The 17196-nt window shown below is 46.3% G+C and overlaps 1 protein-coding gene across 2 annotated transcripts in view; it reads right to left on the bottom strand.

The window, feature by feature from the left end:
- The window catches only part of LOC112237167 (FHF complex subunit HOOK interacting protein 1A), a 38236-nt gene that overhangs the window by 11348 nt on the left and 9692 nt on the right, over positions 1 to 17196 (bottom strand). The window contains exons 2-8 of one of the 2 annotated variants that reach the window (XM_042329679.1): positions 11906 to 11981; positions 9574 to 9813; positions 6561 to 6872; positions 6192 to 6391; positions 5928 to 6099; positions 3705 to 3950; positions 3385 to 3558 (exon numbers count right to left, since the gene is read on the bottom strand). In XM_042329679.1, coding sequence (XP_042185613.1) covers positions 3385 to 3558; positions 3705 to 3950; positions 5928 to 6099; positions 6192 to 6391; positions 6561 to 6872; positions 9574 to 9693 — 1224 coding nt within the window. In that variant the 5' untranslated portion in view covers positions 9694 to 9813; positions 11906 to 11981. The remainder of the gene's footprint in view (positions 1 to 3384; positions 3559 to 3704; positions 3951 to 5927; positions 6100 to 6191; positions 6392 to 6560; positions 6873 to 9573; positions 9814 to 11905; positions 11982 to 17196) is intronic. The other variant, XM_042329680.1, reaches the window with a different exon arrangement.

Here is a 17196-nt window from a genome sequence, read left to right as displayed (position 1 = left end):
ATGTAAGGGATTACCAGGGCTGAATTTCAAAATGTCTGCCTGTGGCAAATGGCATCATACCTGTTTGGACAGCCTGAAGTCACAGCTTTTGATGATACTTGTTTTGTAAGTATCCCTGATGCAACTTCACTTAGTTGGCATGTAACCAGCTAATAGTGCCCCTAGGTCCTTAATGAGTTATGTCTTGATTAGGTTGGATTGTGTGGAAACAGGTGTATGCCCATCTGTCTGAGTAGCTGACAGCTGAATATTGATAAATGTATGGAAATGTCTGTCCATTTGAGGGTTTGGAATGGGGCGACTCACCAACAGTGAGTCGACCTGGCCAAGGCTTTCGACTCTGTCAATCACCGTATTCTTATCAGCAGACTCAACAGCCTTGGTTTCTCAAATGACTGCCTCGCCTGGTTCACCAACTACTTCTCTGATAGAGTTCAGTGTGTCAAATCGGAGGGCCTGTTGTCCGGACCTCTGGCAGTCTCTATGGGGGTGCCACAGGGTTCAATTCTCAGGCCGACTCTTTTCTCTGAATATATCAATGATGTCGCTCTTGCTGTGGGTGATTCCCTGATCCACCTCTACGCAGACGACACCACTCTGTATACATCTGACCCTTCTTTGGACACTGCTCCAAAATGAGCTTCAATGCCATACAACACTCCTTCCGTGGCCTCCAACTGCTCTTAAAACGCAAGTAAAACTAAATGCATGCTTTTCAACCGATCGCTACCCGCTTGCCCGACTAGCATCACCACTCTGGACGGTTCTGACTTATGAATGTGTGGACAACTATAAATACCTAGGTGTCTGGCTAGACTGTAAACTCTCCTTCCAGACTCCTATTAAACATCTCCAATCTGGAATCGGCTTCCTATTTCGCAACAAAGCCTCCTTCACTCACGCTGCCAAACATACCCTCGTAAAACTGACTATCCTACCGATCCTTGACTTCGGCGATGTCATTTATAGAATAGCCTCCAACACTCTACTCAGCAAACTGGATGCAATCTATCACAGTGCCATCCGTTTTGTCACCAAAGCCCCATATACCACCCACCACTGCGACCTGTATGCTCTCATCGGCTGGCCCTCGCTTCATATTCATCGCCTGACCCACTGGCTCCGGGTCATCTATAAATCTTTGCTATGTAAAGCCTCGCCTTATCTCAGCTCACTGGTCACCATAACAACACCCACCGTAGCACGCGCTCCAGCAGGTATATCTCACTGGTCATCCCCAAAGCCAACACCTTTGGCCACCTTTCCTTCCAGTTCTCTGCTGCCAATGAATGGAACGAATTGCAAAAATCACTGAAGCTGGAGACCTATATAGCCCTCACTAACTTTAAGCATCAGCTAGCTGAGCAGCTTACCGATCTCTGCAGCTGTACATAGCCCATCTGTAAATAGCCCATCCAATCTACCTACCTCATTCCCATATTGTTTTTATTTACTTTTTTACTCTTTTGCACACCAGCATTTCTACTTGCACATCATCATATGCACATCTATCACTCTAGTGTTAATTTGCTAAATTGTAATTACTTCGCTACTATGGCCTATTTATTGCCTTACCTCCTTATGCCATTTGCACACACTGTATATAGACTTTTTGTATTGTGTTATTGACTGTACGTTTGTTTATTCCATGCGTAACTCTGTGTTGTCCTTATCAAAACCATCAATGTTAAATGGGCTGCAGGTATCAGAAGTGTTGTTTTCTACCCTGTAGAGTACAAATCAGCCCAGGAGCGTTTTTCACAGTTGAGTAGTCCTGTGAAGAGAGCACTTGAACGTTTCAATTGACAAGCCTCTGTTTGATGTTAATGAATGAAGCCTTTCCAGCAATTCCCCCTGTTTGAACTATACATGACCTAATATTTACTTGCCTTGTATCATCAGTCCAACGACTAATTAGATAGTTATTGTGCATTGCCATGGCAATAATCTGCTGTCTTTGATACTGACATTTTAAATATTTATTTCAATTATTAGGAAACGGCCTCTGGGGAAACTCTCCAAAACAAGTCTCAGTTATTTTAAACATGACTCACACAGCATAGCAGCAAGATTCACAGACATAAATGAGATCCTTCAGAAAGTTGTCAGGTTGAGGAGGCCTGGCTATCTACTAAGTGTTACTAGGAGACTCTAGGTTGAAATATGCACAGCACTCAATATGTTTTGCCACTGCATGTGTGCTGCGGTTGTGTGGCTCCCAGATCTGAAAAGGGAAGTTGACACATGTGCTGAGCAGGTGCCTCAGCCTGCAGACTCCCTCCCATACCCTGGTGTGTCGATTCGGCTGACCAGCGTGTCCAGGATGTGGACGTTACCTGGAAGGGTGTGTCGATTCGGCTGACCAGCGTGTCCAGGATGTGGACGTGAAGGGTGTCGATGCGGCTGACCAGCGTGTCCAGGATGTGGACGTTACCTGGAAGGGTGTGTCGATGCGGCTGACCAGTGTCCAGGATGTGGACGTTACCTGGAAGGGTGTGTCGATGCGGCTGACCAGAGTGTCCAGGATGTGGACGTGGAAGGGTGTGTCGATGCGGCTGACCAGCGTGTCCAGGATGTGGACGTTACCTGGAAGGGTGTGTCGATGCGGCTGACCAGTGTCCAGGATGTGGACGTTACCTGGAAGGGTGTGTCGATGCGGCTGACCAGAGTGTCCAGGATGTGGACGTTACCTGGAAGGGTGTGTCGATGCGGCTGACCAGAGTGTCCAGGATGTGGACGTTACCTGGAAGGGTGTGTCGATGCGGCTGACCAGAGTGTCCAGGATGTGGACGTTACCTGGAAGGGTGTGTCGATGCGGCTGACCAGAGTGTCCAGGATGTGGACGTGGAAGGGTGTGTCGATGCCAGAGTGTCCAGGATGTGGACGTTACCTGGAAGGTGTGTTGATGCGGCTGACCAGAGTGTCCAGGATGTGGACGTTACCTGGAAGGGTGTGTGTCGATGCGGCTGACCAGAGTGTCCAGGATGTGGACGTTACCTGGAGGATGCGGCTGACCAGAGTGTCCAGGATGTGGACGTTACCTGGAAGGGTGTGTCGATGCGGCTGACCAGCGTGTCCAGGATGTGGACGTTACCTGGAAGGGTGTGTTGATGCGGCTGACCAGAGTGTCCAGGATGTGGACGTTACCTGGAAGGGTGTGTTGAGTGACCAGGATGTGGACGTTACCTGCGGACCAGGTGTCCAGGATGTGGATGTGGGCGTTACCTGGAAGGGTGTGTCGATGCGGCTGACCAGCGTGTCCAGGATGTGGACGTTACCTGGAAGGGTGTGTTGATGCGGCTGACCAGCGTGTCCAGGATGTGGACGTTACCTGGAAGGGTGTGTTGATGCGGCTGACCAGCGTGTCCAGGATGTGGACGTTACCTGGAAGGGTGTGTTGATGCGGCTGAGCGTGTCCAGGATGTGGACCAGCGTGTCCAGGATGTGGACGTGGAGGAGGATGAAGGAGAGGAAGGTCTGCAGCAGGACCGGCTCTGACACCGACCGCACGAACAGGTCCAGATAGGCCGTGGTAGTCATCACCTCCTCCAGGGTCGGCTAGAGAGAAACACACAACCATCAGTAGGCTGGATACAAATACGCTGCATCCTTCCTTCCAATCTTCCTGGAAGTAGTGACTGATCTGACATTGATCTGGAATGGTGGATCTAATACCGTGCGATCCATGCTGTGTTTATACTGACCTTGTGGAGGGCCGGTGCCAACACAGGCACCAGAAAGCCATTGTAGATGTAGCTGACCAGCTGGTCCCTGATGTTGGGGTGAGCCACCTGAATGACTGCATTGCAGAACTCCAGTGAGTTGAGGAACTGGACCAGGGTGGGCATCTGTAGCCAGTCCTCTCTGTGGAGGCAGTGCCACTCCTCACCGGGCACCTCCAGCTTGGTGGGCAGAGACGAGTAGAGACCGCTCAGCCCTGTGGCCAGCACCTAGAGGAGGGGGAGAGGAGAGAGAGACGCATTTAGTGGAACCCCTTCAAGTAGGCTATTGCTTACTTACACCATATAAACTGTACACTGTGGTCTGGTATCACGAGTACGTGACCAAGTTGCTGGGAATAACTAGGATCTAATATTATTATGCGTTTCCTTTCATCTTTGCATGAGTTTCTTTTTGTGCATGTGAAAGATAACTGTCCATGACTTTGCACAAAGGGCTCAAATGCCTTGGCAGGATAGAGCGATGCCTCTAAACCAGGGAACTGAATGGGCCTCCGTTCTGACTTCCTGGTACAGGTATACCCCTGTCTCTCCATTGGCTTATCCAGGCAGTAGGAAGCTAGGCAGGTAATCCTGTGACAAAGAGGTATTGTAACCTACTCCTGCTGTGCAGTTACGTCAAATACTGTTACATAACTGGTTATCGCCCATGCAGCCTGTACAGTCTCTCCACGGTACAGGTGAGATTGAAACACATTCTGTTGACACTGTTTAAGCACTGCCAAGCTAGATAGTCAGTCCACAACGGCTTAACAGAAGTGTTTGATAGTGAAGATACTAGTTGCAACAGGACCAATGTTCTGTGGGGGATACTGTAAAAACATTCAGATGGGCAGACTGGTGCATTGAGGATGACACTTTAGAGAGTTATAACGATTTACAGTATAGATTAAATATGAGCATTGAGCAACATACATTAATTATGAGTGTGGAGTGGGCACAAATGACTTTTATGCATGTGTGTTCACTCTGGCTTCACTCTTAGTGGGTTTTATGGCACAGATATAAATGATGTTTTCCCCTTCCATGCTTTGAGCTGTACTGTATGTTATAAATCTACCAAGTCCCTTCTCTTCATGGTCTCACATTCAAATGACTAGTGTGTGAATCTATGCATGTGATAGAAGCCTCATCCCCCTTCCCCCTCACTCAAAGCTGAAAGCAAGTGGAGAAAGGCAGCATTACTAAAATGACCTCTAGTTGATTTACCTCAAGTTTATTTTTTTTAAACCTTTATTTAAATAGGCAAGTCAGTTAAGAACAAATTCTTATTTACAATGATGGCCTAGGAACAGTGGGTTAACTGCCTTGGTCAGGGGCAGAATGACAGATTTTTACCATGTCAGCTCGGGGATTCGATCCAGCAACCTTTCGGTTACTGGCCCAACGCTCTAACCACTAGGTTACCCGCTGATTTACCTCTAGTTGATTTACCGGTTGCCCGGCTTCATCAATAACAATGGGCATTGACGTACGGCTGTGTGATTTTAGAGTTACCATCCAAAAGCAAGTGATTTCCCTGGTGAGCTAATGCATCAAGATGGTGGCATGGTTTGATAAGTATTCTAATCAACAACACAGGTCAAAGTTACGACATCAGTCTAGTGCAAATCGATTATCATTTATAATCATTGACTTAAGTGTTCATCAAACTAATATTTTTTTTTTAAGGTTTACAATTTAAATATACAGTCAGATGTGTATAAATTATTTTTACAGCTGGGCTGAGTTTAGCCTTTTAATAACATGAGTGTGTTGCTTGTTACATTATCAAAAGCATATGAATACCTCACGTTTAACATACAACAGCGCCACTCTCCCTCGACCTGCTTCATTATGCATACAGTAGGTTAAGCATATTTGGGCTATGAATATCATACGCCTATCAGGGGAGAAAGAGAGGTCAGGGATATTCATTTGTCTGGTAGTTGGTACAATGAGTTAATAGGACATTGAGTCAAGGGCAGAACAAACGTCCATATGACATGTATACAGAGGAGATGGAGAGAGAGGAGAGAGAGGGGGAGGACAAAGTCTAAACAAAGAGAGCGAGAAGGGCAAAGGGACAGTGAGACCTAAGAAACAGAAATACAGAGCCATAAAACGAGAGTCAAAAATCACAGACAGAACGTGAAAGAGACCAAAAGGAGCAAGACAACAGTATCATAAAGACAGACATCTCCTCACCGGACAAAAGTAGGTGTTCTCTGCGATGTGCTGGGCCACGCGCTGGTTCTCTGCAGACAGTGACATGATGAGGAGCAGGGCGTCCCGGGCCTGCTGGCCCACCAGGCCCTCCCGGTGGATGAAGGGGATCAGCAAGGAGAAGATCAGGAAGTTGGCTGCCCCCTGGTCCTCGCTGTAATAATAATCACCATAATAATTGATGGGATTTCTATAGAGCATTTCCAGTATCTCAAAGCGCTTTACATTGTAAGGCGAGAAGCTCACCTGGTATGGAAGAAGAGCTCCAGGACAGACTGGTCCTTGGCCAGGACACAGCACAGTTGGTTGAGTAATGACACCAGCTCAGCCTCCACCTCCGGGCCAGCTGTCCCCGAGCACGACGACAGGAGCATCATTAAGGGTCGTAACACAGGTTTGTGGTGCAGTAAGGGCTGCCGTGCCTGGCCCACAATCATCTCGTACATCTTAGAAAAAGAAGATTACTTTATTGTCAGTTGTCACTGAGATGTCCTTTTCCTTTATCCTAACCCCCTGAGACACCCTCCTCAAATCATGACAGATTTCTCTGTCAGACCAGGGATTCAACCCCCAACCCTCTAGTTACCGACCACAGTCTCTAACCTCTACACCTACCTTGAGCTGCTCCAGTTTCATATCATCAGTAAACTGTCGCCTCAGGCTCCACAGGAAGAGCCTCTCCATGACGTTCTCCATCACCACAAACTCCAGGATGGGTCCCATGGCTCCCGCCTGGCCGGCGTCCTCCTCCATGAGCAGGAACAGAATATGTTCCACGTAGTTCTGCACCGCGCTGGCCTCATCCCCCGGGATGGGCCCGCCGAAACGCATGGGGCCGCCGCTGGAGAGGCCGATGACACCAAGGGCAGCCATGTTGCTGCTGGTGTTGCTGCGGAGAGGATCATGCTTCTCTAGGATCTTTACCACCTGAAGGGACAACGGGGAAGGTACAGGGTTATGTCCATAGAAATGAATATAGTACCTGTATATCTGTGGTAATTTCACCTTCATTTTACAAGGAAGAAAATCAAATAAGATGATAGTTCTCGCAGTGAACTGAATATTTTCTTTGGTCAACTTGAAGTTTATTCGATAACCTCGATAGAGCAAGGTTAAATAAATCAACTAGCAAATCGTAACAGTTGAAATCAAATGAGCAAGTTATTTCATTGCGTGTACACCAGAGTACACCAAGACAAACTCTCTCAGACTCTGCCAAAGTGCTTACAATGATGTTCAGGCTAAATTAGATTGACTGAAACATGTTGGTTTGTTATGTTGGTAATATTCTCACGGGAGGACTCATAAGTGACAGTTAATAATCATCATCGGACAGCCTGCTGCTGTCTTTATTGATCTAGATGAACACAACAGTCTATTACAAGAGGAAGATCTGAGAGAGAATACAACTCAAGTCCTACGGGAAATAAATTGGGGAAAGCTGATGCATCGTTTGTGATTTTACAAAGATTACATTTGCCTGAGTCATGTCAATATAATATCTCAAGCCCAGGCAGTTACAATTGTGTATAAATTGGGTTTGTGATATTCTAATTCCGCTGTTGCCTGCGGAATACTGTACTGAAATGTAAATGGACAACCACAAATCAAGTGACATCGCATTTATATTGACAGTGAACCATAAACAAAATGAACGCTAACAGTGACATGCACATAATATCAATATATTGATGGTAAATCAGCTTGATATGAAAGTGTATAAGGCTGTTTTGTCCTCTATATGTTTGTGCCTTAGTGTGTAGATAGTCAGTCCCTCTCTAGTAGGACCTCCCTACATAAGCCTCACTAATGAATACAGGACTGTGTTCAGTAGCCCACAATGCATGAAAAAAGTTCTGTTGCCTGGGAAAAACTCAAATCTGTATTCTCATTGGAAAGGTTCAGGTAATACCTCCCTGTTTCACTAAGTTTTAAAACATTCCTTTAATGAACACAACCCAGACATGGGAGGAACCATTCATAGAGTCACAACAATGAGCTCCCTGTCCCCACCAGGCCCTGCTACCATGGCGATGGGAAGTCCACTGAGAGCAGAGCAGAGGGAGAGCCAGACTGGCTGACTGAGACAGAGCCCCCAGGTGACTGATTGATCCAGGCATGATAGCGCGGTAACCGCATAGGATGAGTGAAGAGAGGGAAGGAAGAGGAAGAGGAGTAGTGATGGGTGTCATATTAAAGTTGCCACTTCCTTCACTCATGTCGGTCTACAATCCTGTCGGGTATTTCTGGTGTAACAAATAGCTTTGAGGACATAGCTGGGTAACACAGTAGGACTATAGATGATCAAGTGGCCTTTTCTAACCACTGACTGGACTGACTAGTAATACATGGAGGTGGAGGCATGGAGCCGTCAGGATAATGGATAACATGTACTGGTACATAGAGATAAATCAATATAGTTCCCTTTGTGTACTGGTATCTGTATAGAACCATAGTGAGATGAAACAAACTGTTGCCCAGAACATATCATCCTGTCCTGGGCAACCCACTACACTGACTGGATAACATTCAGCTCTCTCAGACATCCTAACAAAAGGACAGTGATTTCACAGGGGTCTGGAGAGGGAGAGATAAGGCTGAAGCCATTGACTGTCAATGAAAGTCTACCCATTTTTCTGAAATGTCAACAGTTTTCCTCAATACAGGGTCCCGGGGGGTGCCTACTTAGCAGGCTGGGCTTTTCCAGGAATTCTAAGACCTAAACTCAATAGCACTCCTATCACGCTATTAATTAGCCAAAATGTAGCAATTAAGACTCAGCTGGAGCCGTATTGTAGTGCCAACCTGCCTGCAGAGTGTCCAAGCTCTAGAAATGTCCTAAATTTCAGAATATGATTCTGTTGAAACCCTTAACAGTGCACTTCACAGACCTAACATTTATATTATCCCATAGAGCGGCGCACATTTGGCCCAGCGTCGTCCTGGTTAGGGTTTGGCCGGGGTAGGCCGTAATTCTTAACTGACTTGCCTAGTTAAATAAAAGGTTAAAAAATAAATACAAATGATAAATGCTGAGAATGATACACAAAAATGAAACAGATTGAACATAATTCCAGGCCTCTTGGTTGTGTTGTTACTGTTCTATGTCCAGCAACGTGAGCTCCAACCCCATTTAATAGTAAATTATGTTTGTGTTTCCAGGCCTTACTGTATTCTATTCTATGTAGCTGAGAGGGGTGGAGACTCCTGCCAACTCCCTCCCACTGGGGTGAACTGAGGCTGAATAGAGAAGGGAGGAGCCAGTAGACAGTCATTATTTCAGTTACATACTGTAGCCGTTCAGTTACCACGATGAGGTCTGGGCCCGAGAGGGTTCACGTTCATGGGCGGGATTGTAGGAGTTTAGGTTGTAGGATTTAAGAAATGTTTGTGTTATAGGTTCTGCAGTGGGGTTTGGAGTTATGGTTCCAATCATAAGAGTTTGTGTTTTAAGAGTTTGAGGAAGAGCTTCTGGGTTAAAGTGATTAGGCTACAATGATATGCATTTAGTGTTCTGAGGGTTTGAGTTAGGTTCTGGGTTCTACGAGATTGAGCTATACAAGTTAAATGAGGGTTTTGAGCTGAAGTTATAACTAGGGTTACAAGACACAATTGTGGTTTTGTTCACCTGTGCCCAGTGGTTCTTAAACACGATCATGCAGGTCTCTGGGTCCACCCCTTTCAGGACCAGGGCCTCCCCCTGTCTGCCATCCCTGTTTCCGTTGGCAACCATGGAGGCCATCATCATGGTGACCAAATCTCATGTGGGTTAAACCATTACACAGGACGGAAAGGGGTAGAGGGGGAGAGTCCTCACTGGAGACCGGCTGAGACCACTTGCACAGGGGGATGAGGGAACACTGGGGATCTGCAGAACACAGAAAACATAATGTCATCATCCTGTACATGCAGATGGTGAATCAGTAATTTGTCATTGTTCAAACCTATAACAATACATACTATGGCATACTGTAGTAGTAGCTGACAGATTAAGACTACTGTTAGCACAGGACAGATTAAGACTACTGTAGCCATAGGACAGATTCAGGGTGATTGATTGGGACATGCTGTACAGTTGACCACTAGCCAAAAAAACAAACACTGCAGCAGCCTGCAACACGGTCTTCTCTCCCCCTCTCCCCCTGGATTCACAGCAACTAGGCATGTGAGAGAAAAGAGAGGGAAAACAATGACAGTGCACAGGCAGAGAGCGTGCGAGAGGGGGAGACACTCAGCCGGTGGCACAAACCATGCCCTCTATTCCTCAGCTCGACAAGTGCCTGCCAAAATGCTTACCCAGGGAAAAGTGGTGATGGCTTTGTAATAATATAAGCCATTTAGCAGACGCTTTTTTCCAAAGCGACATTTGTAAGTATGGGCGGTCCCGGGAATTGAACCCACTATGCTGGCATTGCAAGCTCCATGCTCTAGCAACTGATCTATAGAGGACCACAGATTTACAGACGTAATGCCTCGATAGTAGGCTACAATGCACAGTGAATTCCATAAGGTCCCAATGACACCACTTTCATCACCCATTCACTCATCTTGTGACACCAGAAGAGATGATGCATGACAATACAGTGTGTATTACCAGCTAGTGGGCCCGCGAGAACTAATAAAACCCAATTCTTTCCATGAATGGTCGGAACCGTTTTGGTATGTAAAATATGTTGACTTTGTCTGTAGCCTAAAGTTATGTTGATTCTGTTGGTTCTAGCTCTGTCCAGAAGCGCCTGTGAAAATATGTCCCTCACATATCTAGAGAGTGAGGTCAGGTGTTCGTTTCTCACACTGCTCGTCAGTCGGGAACCAAAATAATGATTCAAAGTATTAAAAATAACTTGTCTGTCAAGACACTGCAGAACTGTTCCAGCCTTAGCGTTTACCTGCTACACACTTAGACCTGTATCCCCACAGATTGAAATAAAACAAATATGCTTATACCAGCACCGATGGACTTTGCAATGCACAGAGCCATTGCTAACTTAATTATGTGACTGTGACAGTCATAACAATAGGTGCAAGCCAGGGTTATGTTGCTGCTTCCCTTGTAAAGGAGGTGATTGTACAGGAAAGAGGACCATTGCTGCAAAGAAAAGCTTGGCTAACATGGTGTAGTGCAACAGGCCATCTCCCTCCCCGCCCCAGTCCCTGCTCAGGTCAGTTATAAATAGGACTATAACTCAGGACGGAGGATATTTGGATTCTATTATCTTCCTAGAATCCCATGTTTCCGCTCCTCCGGGGACAGTGAACGGAGACTATGGTGGTTCTGAGAATCAGATGATTTTCATTCTAGAGTCTAGTGCTATGGGATGTCATTGGCCAAGTGCCCACATCGAATGGGCGTAATTCTGAGAACAACTGATGTTCAGACTATATCCATGTCAACAGATCACACTTTGAAGACTTTGATAACAGACTAACAATTGGGACTGACTAGACAGTAAATAAAAAATTAAAACTGGGCTACCAACTCAACCTGACAACAATGCAAACAAACGCACAATACCTAGTTAGCCGTTGCTAGGTACTGGCATATAATCAACCAGGTCAGTAAACAACATTTTAGGACAATGTCTTCTATTGAAGACGTCTGCTTCATACAGTGTACAATAACAACACATGAATTGCAGCCATGCGCTGCAAGAGTTCAACTGTAACCCTCCTGCTGGAAGCAGAAGCAGTCAGACCACAATGACCAATTAGAGATCAGAAAGGCTGCCCCTCAAACGGACTCTCAACCAATCACGGCCAAGTCAAACTTTTTTTGAATGATTTCGACCCACTTGAAGAGGAGAGACTCAACAACCAGCCACAGAGCTTGGCACCACAGAGAGAAACTGAAACACTCATGCTAAAGCTAAACACATCTGTTTTTAGTTAACACAGGGAACGTGCTTTATAGGAATGCATGAGGCAGGGTCACCCAGGACAGAAATCGCTAAGATTCCTACCTCTGTTTCACCATGGTTGCTCGTCTTGTATCGACGACACAGAATGTCCCCTCTTTACATCCAGACACACCCAGTCCTGTGGAGATAGAGAGAGAGGGAAGTCTAACTTTGACACACCAGAGGAGGTTTGAGAGCAGCACTGCCAGACAGTGTGACTGAGTGGAGTTCCTGGTAATGTGGTACGGAGCAGTGGAATGACTGGAGACAAGAGCTATGTGAGGAAGTGACTGGACGATGTGAGTAAGAGGCTCAGAACACCACTGACTGTAGAGAAAGGGGGAGTAACATACAGAGAGAGAGAGAGAGAGAGAAAGAAGGAGTAACACAGAGAGAAAGAGAGCAATCCAACGACCCCCGCCACATCCACACACACTAAACAATCATGGAGACAACAGTGCCAAACTACAAACTAACATCTTCTGAAAGAACATAATAAATGTCATCATTTGTTGAATAATCATGCTACTGTTCACTCCAATTAGAGTTGTGATATAATTGGCGTCTCTGGTCAACCATGAGTCCCCCTCTCCTCCCCTACATGCTATGACCTCTGACACTGTCACACTGAGGCACCATGGGAAACCTGTCACAACATATTACAGCGCGCAGAAAGACTTTACTTCTACGATGTAACCACTGACCACACTCGTCGAGGGAGGCCAGATCACAGAAGTCCACATACGTCAAACAAAACATAAGCTAAAACATTCTAGGCATCCTCAACCCCACCGACAACCACAGTCATGTCCAAGTTGACTTACTCTGTAGCGACAATTCCTAAATGTTTCCCTGAAGATCATATCGGCATAATGTATTGTAAACAATAACCACAGTCGGAGCTCAGTGTGTGTGTGTGTGTGTGCCTGTGTCAGCCCCCCACTGCCCAGACTGTGGCTGTAGTTCCTCCAGGGACCTGCTCCACCCATGGAGGGGAAGTGGGGGTCCAGGTCCAGCTGGGTCAATGCAAACAGAGAGGAGAGGGGAAAGGAGGAGAGGGGGTGTGCTCTAAAGGAATCCACACCTCCATTCACTCTCACACACTACTCTCCCATATAGAGAAGCCATAACGCACTAAACCTCTCAAGTACAGATTTGTAACAAGTTCTTAGTTTCACACTAAAAAGCCCCACTATAGTGCTGCACTGCTACCAACAAGACCCATAACTGGACATACACAACTCACCAAATACCACATTCCCAAAGCTCAGCTCCTTCCTATAACATGCACTCTTCTCATTGGGTCTGTTTTAAAAACACAACATACTGGAGACAGTGGGAGATACTATTACAGTCCTCTGCTTAGTGTCCCAGCCAGATGCATGACCCCCAATTATAGGGTAGAGAGAGACAGTAGTAGCAGTCTGTTGGGTTCGTCTCTGCTCGGTCTTAATGCCACAGTAATATGTCCTCTCCTTCCACGGACAGACACATTACCTCAGAGTCTGTGTCCTCAACCTCATGGGGTCAAAACAGGCCTGGTGGTAGATTAGCGTTGTACTTTTATAGTGGTTAACCTACCTAACCTGGACTCAGACAACAATGCACTGGCAACTACTGTGTCCTAGAATCAAACTGAAGATTCTGTTTGTATCTTGGCCATCTTGGTTTCTTCTTAATATGGTTGGAGTATGACCGAGTGCCTTTTAAACTTCACTACTGGGCTAATATGTCCCTGTATAGCTCAGTACTTTTTTGTAGCTTAACACTCCTGCATATTATATCCAGGCTGCATCACAACCGGCTGTTGTTCAGAGTCCCATAGGGTGGCACACATAGGGTAACCCAGTGTTGTCCGAGTTTGGCTGGTGTAGGCCATCGTTGTAAATTGTTCTTAACTACCTAGTTACATAATGGTTCCATTTAAAAACAAAATGTACATCCTCCCAGTCCCAGTACATTAAGAGGTAACTCTACAGTGTGCCACGGCTCGAAAATAGAGTCAGTCAATGATGAGCAATGTTGACCTCTTTAACCCATCCTAAATTCGTTTTTCATTCCTGTTATAGAAAGCTACTTTTTAAAATGTAATAATGCTGGGATTGACACTGAATCATTCTAAAAACCAATTATAATCCCAGGAAATTAGGGGTCAAAAATGTATGACTACAGATTCCACACCAGTTACCAAAAACACCAACAACTAGTAACTAATCTGAGACACTGGAGACAGAAATGTAGCTACTCCCCTCAGTACTTCCTTTCTATGAGGAAAATATGACCTAAATTACACACACTCACCTACTGTAACCTAACTGCATAGTGCACTGCAGTTGGAAGACATATTGAGGATACTACTATATTGCCTGGAGAGGAGATGCTCCACTTGCTCAAAATAGAGCCCAGCAACATACTGTCAAGTCTCAAAATAGGGCACCACTTCTATAAAGAGGAGCAGCACCAGGGAGATGGGGCACCACTTCTATAAAGAGGAGGAGCCCCAGGGAGATGGAGCACCACTTCTATAAAGAGGAGGAGCCCACTTCTAGGGAGATGGAGCACCACTTCTATAAAGAGGAGGAGCCCCAGGGAGATGGGGCACCCACTTCTATAAAGGAGGCCCCAGGATGCCCACTTCTAGGGAGATGGGGCACCACTTCTATAAAGAGGAGGAGCCCCAGGGAGATGGGGCACCACTTCTATAAAGAGGAGGAGCCCCAGGGAGATGGGGCACCACTTCTATAAAGAGGAGGAGCCCCAGGGAGATGGGGCACCACTTCTATAAAGAGGAGGAGCCCCAGGGAGATGGGGCACCACTTCTATAAAGAGGAGGAGCCCCAGGGAGATGGGGCACCACTTCTATAAAGAGGAAGAGCCCCAGGGAGATGGGGCACCACTTCTATAAAGAGGAGCAGCGCCAGGGAGATGGGGCACCACTTCTATAAAGAGGAGCAGCAAGGAGATGGGGCCTCACTTCTATAAAGAGGAGCAGCAAGGAGATGGGGCACCACTTCTATAAAGAAGAGCCCCAGGGAGATGGGGCACCACTTCTATAAAGAGGGGCAGCAAGGAGATGGAGCACCACTTCTATAAAGAGGAGCAGCAAGGAGATGGGGCACCATTTCTATAAAGAGGAGCAGCAAGGAGATGGGGCACCACTTCTATAAAGAGCAGCAGCACCAGGGAGATGGGGCACCACTTCTATAAAGAGCAGCAGCACCAGGGAGATGGGGCACCACTTCTATAAAGAGGAGCAGCAAGGAGATGGGGCACCATTTCTATAAAGAGGAGCAGCAAGGAGATGGGGCACCATTTCTATAAAGAGGAGCAGCAAGGAGATGGGGCCTCACTTCTATAAAGAGGGGCAGCAAGGAGATGGGGCACCACTTCTATAAAGAGCCCCAGGGAGATGGGGCAAAACTTCAGGGAGATGTGGGGCACCACTTCTATAAAGAGGAGCAGCAAGGAGATGGGGCACCAGGGAGATGGGGCACCACTTCTATAAAGAGGAGCACCAGGGAGATGGGGCACCACTTCTATAAAGAGGAGCACCAAGGAGATGGGGCACCACTTCTATAAAGAGGAGCACCAGGGAGATGGTTCTTTGCTTTCACACAATGAATGTAGTCAGCTTTATTATTTTTGATGCCTGTGTAATCAACTAAATTTATAACGTTTCTGGGAGAGCATGTGACCCCAGAAAAGTGTGTGTCTGTGCGTCTCCATAGCCCCAAACGCCAGAGACTGGATAAACAGAAAAGCTCTGAAGAAGTCTTGAAATCAGCATCTCCCTTTGAAAACAGGAGTGTTGACTAAGGACCCCTGTTGCGAACCTCAGCCAGACACACACACACACACACACACTTTGGAGGCACTTGAACTGAGTTGAAAAGGGAAGAAGAGGCATGCTGCTTTAAGCAGTGAGCGCTGTAAACATTCAGTCGTTTTTTTTCTGTTTTGGAGCGAGCCAGTGACTAATCTGGATCAATAATGAATCAATAGTCTCATTGATCATGAGGATGTATGTAGTAACACACTACTTGTGGCTCATTTATTCCAAAAGGAGGTGAAATGGAACAGACCTCCTTCTGTGATCGGGCACAGTGAAGAACCCCTGTTGGGATCAGATGAAAGATTACGATGTAGCCTAGATGGTGATGAAACTGAATGATGACAACTGCAAGTGATGATGATCTCATTCTGTCATTATCTTTCTCCATCCCCACTCTCACAAGTACAAAGAAAAGAGAAACCTCCACACTGCTCTTGCTCATTACCCACTCCTACTGGCACACAGAGGACATGAATCCACTACAGGAGCTTCCACCGTTTCAAAACACATCCGTTACCTAGCAGCACTATCGAATCTAGTTCCATCCCCCTCTCGCCCACAGACCTAGTGTCATCCTCTAACCATGGTTTCTGCCATTCATGACCAGATGTTATTTCTGAAGGGTTTGGGTCAGAGTACAGGGTGAGATGATTTCCCCTTGAGGTGGAGGTTAACTCCTCAGAGAGCTTTGTGTGAGTGAGGGAATACGGAACAGCAACACCAGGAGAACATCAAATCTGCTTTGAAGCCTAGTAGAGATGATAAGGAACATGGAGAATTGAGAGGAACAAATAGGCCAACTATAGCAGTGTTATAAAGCCATACCACCACAGTCAAACTAGAATGATAAATTAAATATAGCAGCATACCACCATATTGATTTGTCTAAGGAAGCGCAGGGGGAAAGGGAAAGAGAGATGGAGAGAAAGAGAGAGAATGAGAGATAGAGAATGACAGGATGAGAGAGAAAGAATGAGAGAGCGAGAAATACAGAGAGAGAAAGAGGGACAGAGAAACAAAGTGAGGGACAGAGAGAGAGAGCGAGTGAGCGAGCTTGAAGAGATCAATACCACATTCCCCATGCTACTGTTAAATTCATTCTAAGAACCTGTTAGATTCGAGGACAGTGACCCGCTGACAGTGTTCTCTGTCAACATTGTGTTAGTTTCACCTTGGGTTTAGAAACATCACTGCATTGACATTTGCTTATGTCCTCCTGACATAACAATGCTTTGACATAGGCCTATGCTATACATGCTATAACAGTCACTGAATGTGTATAAGTGTCTCCTGAGTAATGAAAGTAGCCAAGTACAAAAGACACTGTAGTACCACAGTAGCCTACATCCCTATTCAACCAGTGCATGCCATGTACGTCTACACCACACAGCGTCCCCAAAATGGCCGTGGCTGGCATCTCTACCAGGTTCCAGACCCCCTGCTGCTTAAATAATATTCTCCAGATTACAGCAAAAGTATTGGTCATCAGTCTGTATACAGGGAATTAGGAGAGGTAGCTTCT

Source organism: Oncorhynchus tshawytscha, linkage group LG11 (genome assembly GCF_018296145.1).
Source record: "Oncorhynchus tshawytscha isolate Ot180627B linkage group LG11, Otsh_v2.0, whole genome shotgun sequence".
Classification (NCBI taxonomy): Eukaryota; Metazoa; Chordata; class Actinopteri; order Salmoniformes; family Salmonidae; genus Oncorhynchus; species Oncorhynchus tshawytscha.
The sequence above is the reverse complement of the archived record's forward strand: the minus strand, read 5'-3'. Positions and strand labels throughout refer to the sequence as shown.